The sequence below is a fragment of the Hippocampus guttulatus genome, chromosome 3 (genome assembly GCF_054856545.1).
Source record: "Hippocampus guttulatus isolate MCC_2025c chromosome 3, RoL_Hgut_1.0, whole genome shotgun sequence".
NCBI lineage: Eukaryota > Metazoa > Chordata > Actinopteri > Syngnathiformes > Syngnathidae > Hippocampus > Hippocampus guttulatus.
The window spans coordinates 6,919,261-6,941,002 of NC_141263.1; the positions used below are offsets into that span (position 1 = coordinate 6,919,261).

At 44.4% G+C, this 21,742-nt stretch overlaps 2 protein-coding genes across 15 annotated transcripts in view; both read right to left on the reverse strand.

Moving 5' to 3' along the window:
* entrep2 (endosomal transmembrane epsin interactor 2) overlaps positions 1-12,275 on the reverse strand; it is an 88,811-nt gene extending 76,536 nt beyond the window's left edge. The window contains exon 1 of the mRNA XM_086107642.1: positions 11,468-12,275. Within this exon, the coding sequence (XP_085963768.1) occupies positions 11,468-11,707 (240 nt within the window). The 5' untranslated portion in view covers positions 11,708-12,275. The remainder of the gene's footprint in view (positions 1-11,467) is intronic.
* Positions 12,276-14,826: 2,551 nt separating this feature from the next.
* tjp1a (tight junction protein 1a) overlaps positions 14,827-21,742 on the reverse strand; it is a 123,393-nt gene continuing 116,477 nt past the window's right edge. For 8 of the 14 annotated variants that reach the window (XM_086106396.1, XM_086106394.1, XM_086106395.1 and 5 more), the window contains 3 exons: positions 21,470-21,690; positions 19,623-19,766; positions 14,827-16,502 (listed from right to left, as the gene is read on the reverse strand). In XM_086106396.1, the coding sequence (XP_085962522.1) occupies positions 16,408-16,502; positions 19,623-19,766; positions 21,470-21,690 (460 nt within the window). In that variant the 3' untranslated portion in view covers positions 14,827-16,407. The remainder of the gene's footprint in view (positions 16,503-19,622; positions 19,767-21,469; positions 21,691-21,742) is intronic. The other 6 variants (XM_086106406.1, XM_086106398.1, XM_086106405.1 and 3 more) reach the window with 2 other exon arrangements.

Here is a 21,742-nt window from a genome sequence, read left to right on the forward strand (position 1 = left end):
CATTTTTAAATTAAAATTGTGTTTGATTGATAGACTGACTGATTGACTAAATGTATAAACAAAACAGAGCATTGGGCATTTTTATGTCTTAGCCTGTATAGTTCCACGTCTTGACACAGCAGCTGGATTTACAACATAGTGCAGGTCAGAACCCAAATGAATGCCAGCAGTAGATGCAATTTAGCAAAGTCCAGCATTTAAAGCCGCCCTGTCGAGTCACGTCAAATTTGTTTATTCAAGCGTTCTTCCACTCTGATGCCTTCAGATGAAGGCAGATTTTAATACTTGACTGAAAGAAAGTGGCGGCGCGGTAGACAACTGGTTAGCACATCCGCCTCACAATGCATCGATTCGAATCCAGGCTGCGGCCTTCCTGTGGAGCATTTGTATGTTCTCCCCGTGCCTGCGTGGGATTTCTTCGGGTACTCTACTTTCTCCCACATTCCAAAAACGTGCATGGTAGGGTAATGGACCACTCTAAAAATTGGCCCAAGGTGTGACTGTGAATGTAAATTGTTGTTTTGTCTATGTGTGCCCTGCGATTGGGTGGCAACCAGTTCAGGGTGTCCATCGCCTGCTCCCCGAAGACAGCTGGGATAGGCTCCAGCACACCCCGTGACCCTCGTGAGGATAAGCGGTTCCGATAATGGATGGATGAAAGAAAGTGCATTTGAAGACTTAAATGCATGTGGGCAGAACAGTGTTGCAGTTAGCATGTCTGTCTCCCAATTCTGAGGTTCTGGGTTGAAACTTTGGCTCCAGCCTTCCTGGAGTTTGCCTTTGTGGGATTTCTCCACACGCCAATCTACCATGTCACCCAGAGTCAGCAGAGATAAGCTCCACCTCCCCTGCGACCCAAATAAAGGCATTCGCTGTAGAAAAATGATGGATGTATGGATGAAGTACAATTTCCCACTTCCTGTTTGTACATTTTTAACGGGTGTTGATAAAAGCAGAATGATGGCGAAAGCTGACGCCGGAAGCTATCGGTGTTTGAACAGTTTCAAAGCAATCAGTTGCACAGCCCACATTACCTTGCCAAGATGTTTGCTCCATATGGAAGCACACATAAAAGTGCCATCAAACACAACACTGTGCTAATCATAGAACAAAGGGCGAGGCAGCAAGGAGTGTTAGCTTTGTTCCACCAGGATGAAGTGAAGGCTTGTGTAATACTGCAGACAGAAGTCAAACATCTTCACAAAAGTGTCTGGGAGTGCTGATATCGGAGGTGGGCACACGCTGACCTGCAGCGGCACGCCGCTGAAAACAAGTTTTTGTAAAACCTACCTCAAGGTTGGCTGACGAATGAAGTGAAGGTTTGTGTCCCTTTCAGATTGGATGAAAGTCAAGTCAGCATCATAAAGAGTCTCTTTCCTGTTTGCTTTGTTGTGAAAAATGCAGCAGATTAGATGTACACTTCTTCAGTGTGTTGACAGTACAAGAATAAAAAGACATTCTTTCACCGACAAAGTTGACCAAAATTCCCACGAATTTGACTTTTTACCTTCTGTTTGACAGACTCTCACGCAACCCTGCCCTCTCTGGCTCTGCTTGACCCCGTGGCCTTCTCTATTCAACGATCTGCGTGCAGACCTGCAGGGCCGCCCGACCGAGGCTGTTTGTAAAGAAGTGCAGCATCAAGCATTCTGGCCGACACATCCTGAACTGCAGCTGGGTCAGACTATCACATGGCTACACAACAAACAAAAGCATGCTTAGGAAAGAAAGAGAAGGCTTTACGGGAGGAGAGTGGTGATGGACGCGTGTACAAATATTTGCTGCATTTTAAACATGGAAAAAAATAAAAATAAAACAATATTGGACAATCCTCTGGCTTTGCTCTACTGCATGCAACATTTTGGACACGCATGACAGGCCACTACTGAGTGTGGCAGTTTGAAGCTCCACGTCACTGTCGGTGCAATACATCACTGGCACTCAGGTGGATTACAGATGTTTTTTGTTTTTTAATGAGAGCACTGCAACACAGTATGGCAGGAGCAATGGCAAAGCCGCATTCAGTCCCGGACAACTATCAATGTGCATTCCTTGTAGCTCTGCCGAGTCACAAAATATTGCTTCTACTCTTATAAGAAAAGAAAATATATGTCCCTATTCATCTCATTGTCAAATGTATTCTTCACAAAAGCGTTATGGTAGAAATGATAAGAATCCCGGTAATCCGAGATATTCATTCATTCATTCATTTCCCGATCCGCTTATCCTCACAAGGGTCGCGGGGGGTGCTGGAGCCTATCCCAGCCGTCTTCGGGCAGTAGGCGGGGGACACCTTGAACCGGTTGCCAGCCAATCGCGAGGCACACTGAGACGAACAACCATCCACGCTCACACACCGAGGGACAATTTGGAGTGTTCAATGAGACTGCCATGCATGTTTTTGGAATGTGGGGGGAAACCGGAGGACCCGGAGAAAACCCACGCAGGCCCAGGGAGAACATGCAAACTCCACACAGGGAGGCCGGAGCCGGGATTGAATCCGGTACCTCTGCACTGTGAGGTCGACGCGCTAACTACTGGACCATCGGGCCGCCACCCGAGATATTATTTTGCCATTTTATGTTCATTGTTGTGAAAGCGCTATGTAAATAAAGATGTATTGTATTGTATTACAACTAGACACAGCAAAAGAGAAAAAAGAACACATTCACTCTCATTTATGAAGTGTCATTGAACACACCACACACATCAGAAACACAAACACAAACTGTGGGTTCGCGCTAATACTAGATAATACTATCCATCCATCCATCCATTTTCCGAACCGCTTGATCCTCACAAGGGTCGCGGGGGGTGCTGGAGCCTATCCCAGCCGTCTTCGGGCAGTAGGCGGGGGACACCCTGAATCAGTTGCCAGCCAATCGCAGGGCACACAGAGACGAACAACCATCCACGCCCACACTCACACCTAGGGACAATTTAGAGCGTCCAATCAACCTGCCATGCACGTTTTTGGAATGTGGGAGGAAACCGGAGCACCCGGAGAAAACCCACGCAGGCCCGGGGAGAACATGCAAACTCCACACAGGGAGGCCGGAGCTGGAATCGAACCCGGTACCTCTGCACTGTGAAGCCGACGTGCTAACCACTGGACTACCGGGCCGCTCTAGATAATACTAGATAAAGAAAAAAAAGGAAACATTACCTGCAACACAGTAAGGCAGGAGCAAGGGTGAAGCCGCATTCAGTTCCAGACAACTATCCGCGCAATGAACGAGCATTTGCTCATCAACTCAACAGGTAATTGACAATACGGCACTTGTAACAATGACCCAGAAAACCATGTGGGCTCGGAGAAATTAACGGAACTACTCGAGCACACCACACAGCAGTAAGAGGAAAAATGAATTGAAATACTGTATTAATCTAGAATTGTTAATTAATCCGGATCATCAACAAGATGCGACTCACCAATGTGCATTCCTCGACGCTTTGACTGACACGACGGCAGCAAGCAGCTGCCACACTGACTGCTGTTAATAATTTCATAAAGTTTCTGTATCACTCCATTACACATGGATGATATTTTAGTTCAAAAGGTAAAAATATATATTTTCAACTGTGGCCAAAAACACATACCAATACCGGTAAATCGACTACACACTGTTCATCATACTTATGCTTTGTCAAGGTAAATTGATTTCATACTCATATTTTTGTGGCACATGACACAAAAGAACCAAACAACATGCGTGCAGGTATGCCAGGAAAAATGTAAGCCTGTAAAAGCATGCAAACGTTGCGGCCTCCTTTGAAAAAAAAAAAATCAATAAATAGCAGAATAAAATACATCTCTGTAAATGTCATGTCTTAAAAAAAAATAAAACGAGACACGAATTCCAATGCCTCTTCTGCTTCGCAAAAATGTCGCCTTGCCTACATATGTGGATCTTGTCGATGGCTGGTGGCTTCTATGATGGTAATTAAAAGGTTGGTTAATTAAGGAAAAACCATTACAAGTTTAGTTGTGCACTGCAAGTCAGGTCGTTCACAGATGACTGCGCTATCAGCGTGGCATTGTAAAATGCCAGCGTGCTGCTTCATTAGACAAATATGACACAGAGTGAGTAGCGAACAAAACAGTCTGGAAGAAAAAGAGGGAGAAATATGAAAAGGAAATACCATCAATTATTTATTTATTTATTTTAATTCTGCATGGCCCATTTACAGAAGCTCAGATCGTCCTCTGCACATGCCACAACAAAAAGCTATCAACGTACAAGTGGTTGGACAAAGCAGATTGCGCACAAAGTCTGTGTGAGACTCAAACGAGTTCATCAGAAGCACATGAAGGGGAAGGAAGGAATTCAGGAAAGATGATTATTTAAAATGGAATGTTTTGAGAGTGTGTGTGCGTTTACAAGGGCAAATTCTATTTTTCCACTATATAGGTGCTCACTGGTTGGACTAGAGTACAGGCAGGATGCACTGCAGGGTCCTCAGAGTAATGAGAGGCAGTAGGAAGCATCCCTACTTATTATGGAAAGGTGCTGCGGCTAAGTGAGTTATTGCTGCTGAGTGACGCTTCAAAAGCTTGTTCTCTATGACATCATCACACACTGCTTTAAATACACCAGTGAGGTCATTGTCGAAAAAAAATGCTAAAAGGTGTCACAGGGTCAAGAAAAGAATGAAAGATCACACAAAGCCTGCTGATTGATGGGGTTGCAAGTAATTCGCTTGATCAATATTCAGATGTGAGTGAGATGCCTCGGAGCTGAGGAGCCCCAGCTTCGGTTGACAGATGGCGATTAATGGCTGCATTAACACAACACAATACACAGCGGGGGGGAAAGAAATGCTTCTCTCACAACGAAGCATAAATGCAATTGTCAATAAAACATGTAGTGGAGCTCAATGGATGATGGGCGGAGACATATGCTCTGGCCATGAGAGGTCAAATGCTTCTTGTGGGAAGCATGGGACCGGTGGAGCGATCTCTGCATTTTGATGAATGTGCCAACTCAAAATGATTACAGCAAAACATTCCCAGTGGCCTCGTTTTGAAGAGGCAGAGTCGGAAGCAAACCTCCACTGAGGCTTGTGAAAGGCATTTTCACACAGCTATGATTTAAAAAAAAAAAAAAAAAAGTTTGGTTCTGTTGTTTTTGAATAATTCAGCAAACCATAATGGCTAGCCTGCTAGCAAACATCGCGCTATTCATCTCATTGTCAAAATGAAACTCGTCTGTGCCACTAATCGAAGCTACAGGAAAGCTCCTTCAAGAATCAGGTTTGAAATTCCTCCACTTTTATTATAGAATCATCTTAGCTGTGGAAATGTTGGCATGTTGGTCCCCTTCGAAGCATTTTTAAGCATCATTTTCTGCCTCGACTACTAATTTTCTGGAGTTAGTACCATAAATATTGGGACATGGACACCATTCTGATTATTTGGCTCTCAACACCACAGTAAATTTTGAATGATCGATTTGCTTTAACTTTGGATTTACAGTTTTATTTTGAGGGAATTTCAATCTAAATCAGGTAAAAATTGTCGAAATGATAACAATTTCGATATGTGCTTCCCACTTTTTAATGGACCAAAAGTAATGGGACAAATGAACAATCACAAATCAAAGTTTTAGTTTTTAACACATGGTCAGGTGACTTTGCCATTATAAATAACATTTCACTTGTCTGCCTTAAAAAAAAAAAACCTTGTAGGTTGCTTTTTCAATATCCTTTGGGTCATTGACCCTCTGCACTGTGAAGCGCCGTGCAATGATGTCTAATAATATTGCCCGGAACATTTCTGGAGTCTTCGTGCTAGTGACATCATCGATAAATAAAAGGGAACCAGACCCATTAGCAGTCGTACATGCCCACCTGGCCATGAAACAACTGAGCTGGATGTAAATAACCTCCAATTAAAGCTGAAAGTCCGCAGTTAAAGCACATCTTGTTTATTTCATTGCAAATCCATTGCTGTGACGTTTAGAGCCAAAAACGTGACAATTGTATCAATATCCCGACATTTACGGACCTGACTGTATCTTCCACAGTAACATTGTTGAGTTTGTCGGTTTGTTTTTGATTGACGCTTCAAACATTCCACCGTTGGCGAGAATAAGGCAAACAATATAATTCAAGACTTTGACCATGTTTGCTGAATCACTCTGCTGTGGATCAAATGACATCATTGAAAGGTTTGTTTACTTGTGGCGTCATTGGAGCTATTGATATCCTCTCGTAATAAACTGTCTGCATTCAAGAGCTTCATTTTCAACCGCCAGGGTGTATTTCACCAGAGCTTGTGTGTGTGTGTGCGTGTGTGTGCTACAAACTGAGATTGGAGGTAATGAAGCAGATCATAATTGATGACTCATATGCTGAAGAAAGATGGCAGCACTCAGACATCCATCCATCCATCCATCCATTTTCCGAACCGCTTGATCCTCACTAGGGTCGCGGGGCGTGCTGGAGCCTATCCCAGCCGTCTTCGGGCAGTAGGCGGGGGACACCCTGAATCGATTGCCAGCCAATCGCAGGGCACACACAGAGACGAACAACCAACCACGCTCACATTCACACCTAGGGACAATTTAGAGCGTTCAATCAGCCTGCCATGCATGTTTTTGGAATGTGGGAGGAAACCGGAGTACCCGGAGAAAACCCACGCTGGCCCGGGGAGAACAGTCAAACTAAGGGAAACAATCGTAGACATTTATTTGAAAGCGTGATTCTTGCACAAGAAAATGATTTCTTCGGAAAGGACCTCCCAAGCTGTTTTGCTTGAGACCAAAGTGCCGGCCCGCGGGCCAGATCAAACATCACTTATTGAAACATCACAAGGACACTATGTTAGTGTCCTTGTGATCTTTTGTTGGCCATGTGCCAGCCGAACATTGTCTTTTCATTCTCACTCTTTTTTTCCCCTCCCAGCCCGAGGCTTGTTATCAACCCACAGCCCTGCTCGGAGATTCGTCACTTCCTGTCGATGTCATTGCGGGGATAAAGGGTGATACGGAAGCTTGCAGACGGTACCGGGGCTCATCCTACAGACACGTTTGTGTGCTATGTCTGGCCGGCGGGTTCACCTGAGAGCTCTTGGCCGTGAAATCACTCTGCCCTGCTGGCTTTGGCCCATGAACGACAGAGCCAGCCAAAGGACTTTTGCAGCTGTCAGCAACTGACATGCAGAACAAATTACCATCCGCATCTCCATAAATTAACTCAGAGTTGATCCAAACATATGCGCCGCCTCCGTCTCATTTTCTCAAACTTTTTTTTTTTTAAAGGACAATGTGCATGTTAACAGAGTCTTGCTAACTCCATCCTCCTCTGTTCCTTACTAAGAAGCAAAACTAATAATAATAATAAAGAAAGAAATAAAAAAGTGAATTGGAGGCAATTAACTCCAAAAAGGCGTTTGGTTGAATCGACTTCACAAGCAACCAATCATATTGTGCCCTGCTGAGACGGTCCCTAAAAAACCCCCCCCGAAAAGAAGCGTTCATGAGCAGTGACAGCCAGGATTAGCCTTATTGAAATCTTGACTTTTTAAAACCTCTGTCAATCCTCAAATCCGTAACTGGCCCACACCTAAGCGGCGCACCTTTCAATCAACTCATTAACTGTTGAGCAAATGGGTTGTAGAGCTCACAGTTTTACTCTACTCCCGACAGTGTGTCATGGTTAGAATGCAATGTCAGGAAATAATGTATAGCGCGCTACTACAGTGGTATTTTTAGGGATGGCAAGATGAATTTTCAGGGCGATTGAGCTCCGACCTGGACATAAATTCGGACAGACACACACACAAAGACCGTGGAAAAAAAAAAGTCTGTGCAGCTTAAGAAAGTATTGTTGATTTCTGGCCACGCTCTGAGTCGAGCATCAGCAGATTCTGCTCTAATCTACCCGTGTATGTTTGTGAGTAATACAAAAGACTGAAAAAGGGTTTTGCAGGAGTCTTGTTGGAAAGCTCAGCAACTCATGGTCCATAAAGGAAGGATAAATGCAGACTTGGTGTTCATCTGGCTACTTATTGAACAGCTGAAACCATCAAGCAATCCTCTTTACAGGATGGATTACACACAAATACTGCAGTCCAAATTGCATAATCAAAATGTCCACCCAGCCATCCATCCATTTTCAACACTGCTTATCCTGAACAGGGTCGCGGGGAGTTGCTGCAGCCGATCCCAGCTGACTTCGGGCGGAAGGCAGATCACACCCTGAACTGGTCGCCAGTCCGTCGCAGGGCACATATAGAGACAAACTACCATTCACACCCACATCGTCACTGAGTGGGAAGCAATCCCAGGCTGCCCGCACAAGTCCGGCGTGTGTACCATTACAACATCAGTGACTGATCAAATGTCTACCACCTTATATTGACATTATTATGGGGTGCATTTGTCTACAGTGGCTGTTCATGTCAAAGGTAACGCTTACAGCCACACACACACACACACACACTCTCATCAACTTGCTCATTAGCTTAGTTCACCTACATGTCAAGACGTACTACTCAGAGCCAAGAGAGGCAAATGTTAACTTGTGTTGAAGTGTAGACATTGTGGAGGAGTGCAGTGCTGTCACTACGCTACTGCCGGACAACCGCGTCACAGTCTGTGGCTTGACAATAACAAAGCGCCTCAGTCCGGTGTCCAATATAGTCGCATTGTAGCAAACATAATTGTGCACATTTGGTAGTAGACACGACATGACCAAACTGACAAACATGGATCCTAACAAGCAGCTGTCGGGACATAAACTCCAACGCTTTGTCAAATAAGTTGAAGGCGCCCATCCTGAATGCATGTTGGCCTTTGCACTCTGACCCCTGTGGCTTCTTCCGATTCCCTTCTAACTGTACCCCCCCCCCCCCCACACACACACACACGTGGCTATGAGCACACCCTCGCACACAAACACAGATGGTCCTCATGGCACCAAGGAGACCCTGACTCGCTCCCCCTCCTCATGCACTCTGGCCAAGCGCCTCTATAATTAATGGAGTGGCCCTGCACATGGTCTTTGGCAGCAAATCAAGGAAATGTGCTTTATGAGCACAGAAAGAAAAACTGAGAATTATGATCTGTATATCATATACATTGCATGTGTGTGTGTGGGGGGGGGGTTCATCATTTGCACCAGCGATCTTTTTTTTTAAATGTTTTTTTTCACAGTACACTTAAGTGACTGTAATGCCTTCACATGTGGGAACAGATTGGCTCCAGCTCACCTACAACCCCAATAAGGAAAAACACTTTCAGAAATGGATGGATGCGTGAATGCTGATTTTACATCCACAGCCATGTTATTTAATACTAAAATGGTAAGTAGAAGGACATAACCGCGCTGGTACTCAAAGGAGCTCTTCAGAGGAAGCTCTAAAGTTAAACGGCCCTCACGTATTACAACTTGGAATTCCACATTTCTTGGGGGAAAATGGCGCAGACAAATATTGAGGTCACACAACACCTCATAGCATCTTAGTTGGGTGTGCATCAAAGGGTTGATTCATTTTCGGTGACATGACATGAGCTGTTACAACAACAACGAAGCCCACTCACAATCAAAACTGTCTGGTTTGAGCAGAGTCCCAAGACCTTTGGCAAGTGTGACCATTCACGTCGTTCCCAATCTTTTTACACATGTGCGGCTGTTAAGAACATTAAAATTTGGGTGCATTTTTAAGATGCTGACAGTTTCGAACTAGAGCAGCTACTTTTTTCATTGTCTACAAAGGGGCGGGAGGACACCTTGCAAACCAAACAAATTTTAGGATGACCTGCATTGTACTGTATTCACCCTTAGTGGTTCAATATTGTACAAAAAAAGAAAAAAAAGCAATGCGTTATCATCACCTCCACCTGCTACAAGTGAGCGCATCCCTCCACACAGGTTTGTTTTTTTTCGGGGAGTTGCTATTTTTGCGGTTTTAAGAGTACTGCATTGGAAGTGATGACAATTCTGAGAGCCCGTGACCGACAGTGGCCCTCGTAAATCGAATTTTCTATTCAGTAGGATTGATATGGAGCACCTAGCAGCAGCACCCCTGCCAAAACAAATGGAAAATGTGTGTTTCATCTGGAACTTCTCAAACCCATGTCCTTGGGTTGAACTTGTTTGGTAAAAAAGCTTGAAGGCAAGATCATAGCCACCACAGCCATCTTGTTGTAAATCTGTCATGACATTGCCACACACTTACAAATCATCCAACAAGATTGCACTGATGTATTCCCTATATTTTTCAAGAAGGCAGATCCGTATGGCAGGGGTGTCAAACTCATTTTTCGTCACGGGCCACATTGTAGTCACAGTTTCCCTCGAAGGGCCATTATGACGGTGATACCGCATAAATGTTGAATCACCTCCTCATATTATTAAATATACAGTACGCAATTAATAGATCACTATTTTTGAAATCAAAAGTCGAGACAGGAGAGTAGTTTGTTGCACTGTTGTTAAAGTTTCTGTAATAATGTAATACAAGAAAATGCTCGCAATAGCTCAACATGATTATTTACTACATATGACAATTTGAAATTTTGGTTCAGACTTTAGCAAGCATCATGGAACTTGACATGCTTGATTTGCTTTCGCGGGCCATGTCACATGATGTGGCGGGCCAGATCTGGCCCCCGGGCCTTGTGTTTGACACCGGTGCCGTATGGTATTCATAATGACTGATGACATCATCTATCCATCCATCCATCCATTCATTCATTTTCTGATCTGCTTTATCCTCACAAGGCTCGCGGGGCATGCTGGAGCCTATCCTAGCTGCCTTCGGGCAGTGGGGGAGGTACACCCTGAACTGGTTGCCTATCGCAGGGCACACATAGACGAACAACCACCCGCACTCACACCTAGGGACAGTTTCATTAACCTGCCACTCATGATTTTGAAATGTGGGAGGAAACCGGAGTACCCGGAGAAAACCTACGCAGGCACGGGGAGAACATGCAAACTCCACACAGGAAGGCCGGAGCCGGAATCGAACCCTGCACCTCTGGGTGCTAACCAGTCAACCAGTGGTGGTTGACTGGCCCCTGATGATATGTGAAGTATGAATTTGTCGCACAGTCATGAATCAATTTCTTATTCACACAGCATTCCATTATAAGCCACAAAATTTAACGCTTGTCCAATTTCACTGAAGTGATCTGAAAAATATTTCCTGCAAATAATGTATCTCCGTTTATCCATCTACGCCAGCGACATATAGTAACGGAACAATTCTCTCCACTAGATGGCAAATCATCAGTGCGGCCACATTTTGTGACACTTCTGTTTAGTGGTGTGCCTTCAGATTTCTTCTAATGTAACGGGTGTGCTCTTTATGTCCCAATAAAAGTCAGGGAAAGATTGCTGTACATTTCAAATTCTTCACTAATGTATAACATGTTTTGCTTTTACCCATAAATAGAGCAGCCCCTTACAGTTCAAGGCAAGTAAAACCAAGAAAAGAAGGAGAAATAGATGTACTCACGGAGAAACCTGCCCAGAAAGGGCAAGAGTGTCGCACCCTGGGAGATGTGGTGAGAGCCAGAGCCGCGAAGCTGACGGCCAAGATGAGGCTTCCCAGGACCATCTGAGAGACTCCAAGGGCCAACATGATCCGTGTCCGAGTCCGGTATTCCCTCAGCCGAGAGAGACTGCGGGACAGCGACGCCGGGCTGAGGGAGCCCTGGCCGCCGATGCCAGCCCGGGGCAACGCGTTCAGTGGCATTGTCCTTAAATTGAGGTGTAACGCAAAGGTCGGGCGAGCAAGAGAGAGCCGAATACGCGTCACAGGGGAAGAATTGCAGAAATAGAAACAGGGTAAGTAAGCGTAAAAGGCGAGGGTGGAGGTCAAAGCCCGATGTGGTTGTTCTCCATCAATTAAGATCCTCTCCAATTAGCAGTCGAGTTTCCGCGAGTGGAAGGCAAGAAGAGGCGAGTGGAGTGGACTCAGCACCAGCTACTAAGCGTCACACAGGAAATCCAAACGAGGGTTCCAACAAATTCCTTCCTGGCTCCGGCAAACAATCCATTCCTCGGAAGAAAAGTCACCGACGACGAAGCGGATAACCAACCTTGCACCATTGTCACGCTGCTATGCTGATGATGACAGAGACTGCATGTGTGGATTGAAGAAACCGCGTCAAAGGCGCAGCGTGGACACTTCCTGCATCCAGCGCGTCGAATTCTGTCGTAGAATATCCGCAATTGTGCACCAGCGGCGTGCGTCTGGTGCGCAGTTGTTGGAAATGTGCCACAATACGCCTGTGCGCATGCAGCAGCGGGAACCAGGCTGACTAACTACTATGGTGATGGAGGAGGGGGCGTTCGGAGGTGGTGTGAGCGTACGGCTGCTCTTGATTTGTGAAGAGGTGCAGCATGGGAGGTTTTAATCCCACAAAGCATATGGTCAGCGGAATCCTTCTCTATGCTATAAAATATTTCTAAATGAAGATATAATATGCGATCCGTAGTTCGCGCTTCAGGTTTTGCGGATTCACCGTATCGCGGATTTTTGTATTGCACAAATTACATTTTATCGTCCACATTGACTGTAACTGCAGAGAAACAAACGTGAGCAAAAAAGGAGAGTGTAAAAGACAGTCAATGAACAAAGTTTAAGTGTGAAACACTTCATAAAATATGGTAAAGTGCATCTGTGCCTGCTGCATAGCACAATTGTTTTTCGTTCAGAGATGTCAAATCCAGGTCCAGTAAGTAAAAAGGCTGCCACAGTTTGGTTTAAACCAGAAGTGCTCTTCCTCAACAGGCAGGTAAATGAGCTCTCCATGAGGATTTTTTTTTTTACTTTTTGGAATTGGATTTGACACCTCACTATGCTGAGTGATGATCAGTTAGTCAGTTAACAGCCAGCCAACTCCTCACTCTTGATTCATTGAGTCCCACGTACGTCATTCGATAGGCCAGGGCACGCTTTGCAAAGTCAGTCTCACACATTCAGTCAGGAGTGGATAATAGATGGATAGTGTAGCATGTGAGGGTGACGACCCCAAGTGGACACAGATAAAACCAGCACATTCGACACACGTAGTACTATTATGTCGAAAGAAAGCAAGAAAGACGCAGCCATCATGTTTAACCTGGAAATTTGTACGCAACTGTTGCAGCTCTGAGACGCAAAGGGCTGCAGTGTTGTCTTTTAAGCAGGTATTTTATTCTCCAAACTCCCCAAATAATACATGCACTCTTCAACAACTATCGAGTCAGCTCAAGAGACGTTCAAAGACCGCCTCCGAAAAACGTAAATTAGTGATATCCTCAAATGCACCAGGAAAGTCAGTGAAATGCAACAAAACAAGTTTCCTCCCAAGTGTGAACCACGTTAAGCTTCGTCTTGAGAGTGAACTATAGGCCCACTGGAAAAAGGAGAGGACTTTGGATACCTTGGGTGCCTAAGAACTTGTCTGGTTGCGGGAAAACTGAATTTTTTCAATGTTTTTTTAAATTTTAATTAAAGTGTAAAGGTCACATTTGCAGATTTCAGGGGCCTTTTATTTTGAAATGCAACATCAAAGTATTAAGGTTGGATATATGGGGTGGCCCAGTGTGCCCTAGAACTGGTCTGTATGTATATACAGTATATATATATATATATATATATATACACACACACACACACAACACAGCCCGGTGGGTGACTGGCTAGTGCATCGGCCTCACAGTGCAGAGGTGCAGGGTTCGATTCCTGCTCCGGCCTTCCTGTGTGGAGTTTGCATGTTTTCCCCGTACCTGCGTGAGTTTTCTCCGGGTACTCCAGTTTCCTCCCACATTCCATAAACATGCGTGGCAGCTTAATGGAACACTTTAAATTGTCCCTAGGTGTGAGAGTGAGCGCGGATGGTTGTTCGTCTATTTGTGCCCTACGATTGGCTGGCAACCGGTTCAGGGTGTCCCCCGCCTAGTGCACGAAGACAGCTGGGATAGGCTCCTGCATGCCTCGCGACCCTTGTGAGGATAAAGCGGATCAGAAAATGGATGGATGGATAGATGGATATGAAACTTAAAACTTTGCGTGTGGAGGCTGGTCTGACCGCACTGAGGAAACCGGAGCAATTGGGAGAAAACCCACACGAGCACGCAAGCAAACTCCACACAGAAAGGTCGCAGCCCGCAATCGAACCCAGGACTTCTGTACTGTAAAGCAGACGTGCTAACCAGTCCACCATAGATTTATTATATGGGTGGCAGCCCATTTAATAAATCCAATAAAAATAATTAAATCAGAATACTGCTCATGACTGAACACGTTTGGAGGCGGTATATCAATGGAAAAGAGTACGGTAATATTGATCAACCGTTGCCGAGCACACATTGCACCGCAGCACACAGCTGTTAAAGTCACGTGTAGTTCTTTGACAGGCAGGGTCTTGAAATGATCTGGTAGCATTCATATTAAACTCTGTACATTCTGAAGTTATATGAACGTGATGTTCACTTTTGGATGTGGGCACTATGAAGGTGTGGGGAGGAGTAATGAGCATTGACCCCCAAACTCAAAGTCATGTTTTTTTAGGGCCTTGGGCAGTCAAAATGACTTTTATTTTTCCTTCTCCAGAGACATAACGTTGCTTTAAAAAATGACTTGCATGGTTCTGACATTGGGATTCACAGGTTAAGACATCACCAGTGCCATCTAGTGGCCACTCCTGTGGATTGCGCGAAGGGGGAAACAACCCTCTGTGTACATTTGTAGCTCTCAAAAATTGGTCTTAAACAGCGAGTTGACTGCAGCTAAATATAGCCGCTTAGTGCTGGATACGACAGCTTATTTTAGATTAAGAACATGTTTCACTTTGCAAGGCAAGACAGGGACATCTTTGTCAAGCGTTACTTTAAAATGATTTTATTTATTAATACAGTGGTATACTTAAAATTGTGTTGCAGAGGAGGAAACAAAAATAAAGAAATCAGCCACATGTGAAGCGCTAATATCCAATTAAAGCTGTGTTAAGTCTAAAAATAAACTGGTACTGGTGTGGTGTGCCATTCATCATTAATGGTCTATTAGTACAAAAATACATTTACGGGCACACAAACAGCATCCAGTATTGAAATCAGTGAAGGGAACATTTTGGGAGGACAACTTTTCTTTAAAAAAAAACAAAACAAAAATGTTTGTCAGCCCAAGCACTTTCCTGATCGTTATGTAGCCATAAAAAGACAATTTTTGACGGTAACTGAACATGAATATGTTGGTAGAAAAGGTGTCATGTATCACTGTCAGTTCAACGTTTCAAGGCTCGAGGGTATAATCCAGAATACAAAGATACATCATGTTTCCATGTTTCTCTTCCACTTTTGAAAACATGTTTTCGCTACATTTTATACAAAAAGAAAGACTTACAAAAAAATGTTCATTTACAAACAAAAGAACCAAGGCAATATGCTCGCATTATTTACAGCCACTGTTCCTCATCTTCTTCCGTTTTGTTTTTAGAAGTAATGCATAGGAGATAAAAGACCAACACGCATCTGTTATCCTCTCGCAACCGTTACTGTGTGCTGAACCCAAGATTGCTTATACACTGGGTGAACAAAAAATGGCAGACCCAACAACATGTAGTCATTATAAATTATTGTTTTTCGTCCCGAAAAGAGGTGAATGATCTGCAGATAAGGCATCACTGCTTATTGTGTTTGAATGCACGAGTGCAAAAAGAGAAGATGAGAAAGAAAGGTGAGGAAGCAACTGAGGCCACTGGACCTGAGTAGAACAACATGCATAGATCTCCCTCAGGCTGGAAGGAGCGAGCAAACAACTCAAGCTACAAAGATCTCACCGGAAGAAAGAAAGAAAGAGAGAGAAAAAAAGGCGTAACCGAGGAAGAATAAAGGTTCAAGTGCGCTGCTTGGCTATTAGATCCAGCTGACCTTCAACTGTCTCATCTGAGACTCATACCTTCATTAGATTCCCTCCAAGTGTAAGAATGCGGCGACATATTTATATTCAGTCGCCTGAACTGTAAAAATAACAAAGGAGGTTGAATTCAGGACTAAATATGTTTTATCTAGACTACTATATATACCGTTTGCATATATAGCATAAATACACCGACACTGGTTTGTAAAATATGTTCGCTGGTGGCGCAATTTGGAAAACAATCCATCCATGTATACTCATGTAAAAACTTCATTGGATATAGAGCGTTAATCCTTAGTAGCAGGGGTGTGGGGCATGCATCAGTGGTTTCACTTCATCGAGACTTCATTTGAGGGGAAAAAGTTTCTATATTCAGTGCCTGGCCGTAAACAGCGCCGACTGGATCTTCTTCACGCCGCCATCGGGAGTCGGAGAGTGCAGCTGTCAACGCGTGTGTGGGAGAGCGTGTGTTTGTGTGGGTGTGTGTCCTGCTTTATCCACTGTGGATGCATATTCTGTAACGCCACACCTGCCCCCCCCCCCCCCATTTAAAAGTGGTCGATGAGCACAGAGACACAGTTGGCTCCCACCAGGTAGTTGGGGTCTCCAGGGAGAGACTTGTTCTGCCAGTTTTTGGGGTCACCTGAGAGGAAAAGGAACAGATGGAGCAGATGGTGAGTGATAACAGTCTTTTAGGTTCAATTAAACTGTAATGGCGACATAAGCACTCCCTCTTCGGGGTTGGTTGTATGGAACAACAACTGTAATATGAATGCATCAACTACTTGAGTGGATCTGCCTGATTGCGACTCTTGCCTGCCAGCTACGCTTGGAGAGAACAAGACAGTGGCCTACATCCAAACACTGGCCAGTCATTTCACCGGCTCGTCATTTCATCCTTCATGAATGTCCCCAGTCTCACCTCAGTCACTATCGGGGATGTACAGTAAATGTGCAGTGGAAAAAAAAAAAAAAAAAAACGGAGGGGGGAGAGGGGTGAAGTCATCCTGAATGATCTTTCATCTATTTCTGCATGTGTCTGTGGCGTTTGGCATTTCTGCCTCTCCTGTTACCTAAAAGTGGTGCTAATTGTCACAATAACCACAACCAGACCAAGTTCTCAGCCAACGACATGGCACGCAAGCTGGCTGAAGGTGCCGAGCGAAAGAAACATCACAGCCGAAGCGCTAGCAAGTGAAAGCAAACTACAAAGTACAGGTCAGTAAGACATCTTGGGACAGTTTAAATAGCTAAAGAAGAAAAACTAAAGTTCATAACCACCCCTCAATGACAACATGAACATCTGTAGTCGTAGTCGTGAACCAGTCGTGCTCATGCAATCCGCCCGCACTCCTAAATTAATTAGATTGATATGGCAAAAAAACAAACCAAAAACCTCCAAGTGTGATCAGAGAATAAATAAGGCATCCTCTAAGGAGGAGCATCCATTAGCCGCAGAGAGCTATTAAGAAAGAGGAGAGTAGTGGGGACACGATGTAAAAAGAAAGTCACAGAGGGGACAGGAGCAGGCCGGAGAGCGGCCTTGCCTCGCAATAAGAGGATTAGCACGCAGCCTGATAATCCTCCTCCTTTTCAGCCCAACAATGGAAGGAGCCGGCATCTCATTCAGCCTGCCATTTCTCATTCTTATAATAAGGCTAATTAACTGCTAATCCTAACAACGGCCAAAATTACCACTCTTCTTCAAGGCATGAGGAAATAAGTCCCTCTCTGATCTTTTGATTTCTTTGCAGGAGTTGAGTTTTGAACTTTTTTATTTTATTTTTTTTAATGCTATAGTTTTGCTCGTGCACATTCGGGACCTAATATCACATTTGAGTCTTCTTTGACAACGATGACTACAAGTGTTGTGGAAAACGGCACAAACCTCAAGTGCAGTCATCAAAATTGTCCAAGGTAGGACTTCCCTAGCGCGATCGGAACCACATCACATATCCAGACATTTATTTTCTATAATGTCTATCCTCATTAGGGTCACGTGCGATCTGAGCATAAAATTTCATTGGACTGGTCAGGGTGTCAGTAAAGAGACCTATAAAAGCCGTTCTACCGGCAAGGGTTTGGGTGGCAGTGTGAGAGGGAAGAAACAACAACATACCGTATTTTCACGACTATAAGGCGCCATTAAAAGTCTAAAATTTTCTCCAAAATGGACAGGACGCCTTATGATGCGGAGTGTCTTGTCTATGCGCTGAGTTCCAAAACCTGACTGACAGCCGACACGCTGTTTATATAGAGAAAAGGCGGAAGTGACTGTGGACAGGCATGCGGCAAAGAAGTCGGCCAATCAGTGAAGGGTGGGCGTGTATATATATATACACATATGGAGAGCGAGAGAGAGAAAAGGCACATGTGAGTGAGGACAGGCATGCGGGGAAGAAGTCCGCCAATGAGTGAAGGGTGGGCGTGTAAGTGGACGCTAAGGGTACGCCCCAAGCAGGTACCAACACCTGTATAGAGTGTGGCTATGTGCATTGTTGCAAAACAACTTCGGTTTTGGTTTATAAGAACCCCCGAAAATAAATTCTACAAAGAGACACGCCTACGAAGCTCAGTTCAAACTTCAAGCCATCGGTTATGCTTTTGGCATGCGTGCCCATCTCACAGCAGCGGTGAAAAACCAAGTCAAGCAAATGAACTCTGAGCTTGCCGTTATTCCCGGAGGCTTGACTAAAGAACTCCAACCGCTGGACATCGGCATCAACCGGGCGTTCAAAGTAAAGTTGCGAACGGCATGGGAACAATGAATGATCGATGGCAAACACAACTTTACAAAGAGTGAGAGGCAGCGCCGGGCGAGTTACGCCACAATTTGCGAATGGATTGTGGCAGCTTGGACGAACGTGTCTGCTTGCACTGTTGTTCGAGTTTTTGGCAAAGCCGGCATCATTTCTGTGGAGCCACATGGCAATGAGAGTGACTGACAACGAGAGGGAACACGGCGTTTTTGATGGATTACCGGTACTTGCACAATTGTTCAATTCTGATACAGAGGATGAGGACTTTGATGGATTTCTGGGTGATGATTGATCGAAAAACGTGAGTACATTGTACGATGGCTAAATAAAATACAACGGAACTCAGTTTTCCGTTGCCTTTTTAAAAACGTGTTTTTAGCTTGTATCTGTATGTCTTGGCATGCTACCGTATGCTACAAGCTAACGTGTTTTTAGCGTGCGCGCATGCATGCCGTATGTTTAAGCTGGCGTATGTTTTACCACTTTAAAATTGCGCCCAATAATACAGTGCGTTTTGTCTATGTGTAAAATACAGAAATAGCACCCATTAATGAGACTGCGCCCAACCATACGGTGCGTCGAATGGTCGTGAAAATACGGTACATTTACAATATGTATATTAGTGCGCGCGCGCACACACACACACACACACACACACACACACACACACACACACACACACACACACACACACACACACACACACACACACGGGGATTTTTAAGTGAGATTGGTGTATAATGAAGGCCACAAAAATAGGTAGGCCTAATAAGATCCATTATAACAGCTACAGAAATACAAGGATTTTGACTGAAACATAGACGTGACATAGAGACATAGACATAGACATAGTCCATTTCCCATGGACTGATTCTTTTACCAACACATTGGGAAGGAAAAAAAAAATCACAACTAGAGGAAAATGATTCAGGTGAGCCACAACAGTCAAATAGTCACAGAGCCAGCCCAAATGACCCCAGAAGAACTGAGAGAGCACAGCATACCCGACGAGGAGTCGGAGGATTTTAGAGCAAAAGACCAACCATCAGGGGTCATTGACGCACAGTGAGGTAAGCGCAGCTCCACAGGCTTCAAAAACTTGAGGCCGTGAGGTCCACACATCACCAGAGGGCTCAGCAAAGTCTCTCCTGAAAATGACAGAACAGAAACAAAAAACCATCACACCATCACAAACTAAAACCATCAATTAAAACAGAATTCACCCAAGATTTCTTCTTTTTTTTCACAATTAGAATATGTCTCACATGTCAGAAGACAAATGTTAACTTTGCTTATTTCGAACGGAAAGGTACAAGAGAAAAAGAGGCTGCATCAAACAATGGCATATTGATAGATTGATTGAAGGTCCCATTGGCAGGCAGCTAAATGTGCCAAGCAGGTAAACCTCTGCACCAGTGAAGGAAGCAAGTAATCATCAACTATTTGGGGTAACGCAGTAATTGAATAAAATAACATCCATTATACTGGTTAAAATGAAAAAAGTACCCCGCAACACAATATTTTAACTTTTTGCTGACCCTACTTTGTTAGGTCTGATTTTTTCACCTTTTGGGACAAGTCCTTTTGGATGATAAATCATCATTTTTTTCATAGTTTAGCGGGTCCTGCGACTTATACTCAGGTGCAACTTGTATGTCTTAAAATTAGAGCTCCAACTGGAAACCCGAAATCCCCGCTCCACATATATATGCTGGCTTCCTTTTGGCTGTGGGCAAATACTTCTGGTGCATTACCACCGTTGACCAGGGGGTGGCAGTTATGTACCAAAAGCACCTGCACATGTACAAGAAGGGTCGTCCGAAATTATGTAAACCCCCACCCTCAGCACCAACTGGTAGTTTGATGTCGGCATGGAGGTGCAATCAGTGTCCACAGTTCATTCTTTGTGGATATGCTAGTGCACATATTTGTTTGCCCATTTGTGATTTTCCTTCAGTTTTTTGCTAATGTGTTATTTCGGCGAGTATGCTAGCTTATACTAATGCAAAGCCGCATTGAGAAAGTGGTTCACTTGTGTTTTAATAATTTAACGATGAAATAAAACATTTAGGTACCATGGGTTCATGACAGTTAACATGCTAGATCAGTGGTTCTTAACCTTGTTAGAGGTACCGAACCCAACCAGGAAATATGCACATTCACCGAACCTCATCATTACTGAAAAATAAAAATGTGATTTTTTTTGCAAACGAATTTATTAAAAACAGAACACAATTGGTAGAAGTATAAAGTATAAGTTTTTTAATTGTGCACAAAATGAATCAGCCAGTGATGGCCAAGAGGTGTGTCATAACTACAGGTAATTGACATGTTGAGTCCGGTGGTCTTAATCTCCATGGCAGAGGCTCTGTCGAACCCCTGAGACTGATTCACCAGTCTCCACTTAGAACCCCTAAGGTTCGATCGAATCCAGGTTAAGAACCCACTGTGCTAGATGAATGATGCTGACGTTTCATGATCCTCTCCATTTACAATTACAAACCCCTGTCAAGGAAGGGAGCGGGGAGGCGCCAGTCAGTCACACAGTTTCTCTATTCGCAGAAGGGCTCAGTCTCTCGTCCCCTCAACAGTGAGGATTTCACTTCGAGCTCTTTGTGCTCCACTCACAAGGAGCATTGAGAGGAAGAGGCATACCAACTAATTGCTAATACACTGAACCGGTGACTGTTTTGGGTTGTGTCATGTGACTATGTATGACCTTGTCAATGAGGCAGCATGGTGCAGTTTTGGGAACAATGCAAAGATGAAAAGAGAGAGACTGTACAAAGCGCAAGAATGTGATGTGACTTTACAATATCATCATAGCAGTGCCGTTTTGTGATCGTCTTACCTTTCTCTTTGTCAAGTGGAGGCAGGATGCTGTTATCTCGGCAGACCTTGAAGTAGATCTCCTGCTCTATGCCTTCAGGAATGGCACCCTGAGGGATGATAATGCTGACACCCGTCTCAATGGAGCTCAGCACGCCACCGTTGCTGTTGAATACACCTCGAGCAGTGGCGACCACTGTGTGGCCCTCATCCTCATCCTCATCATCGTCCAGGGCAGTGGGGCTGCAAAGCAGCAATGTTCACAACACCGCACATGTTTGTCTCCGATAGAATG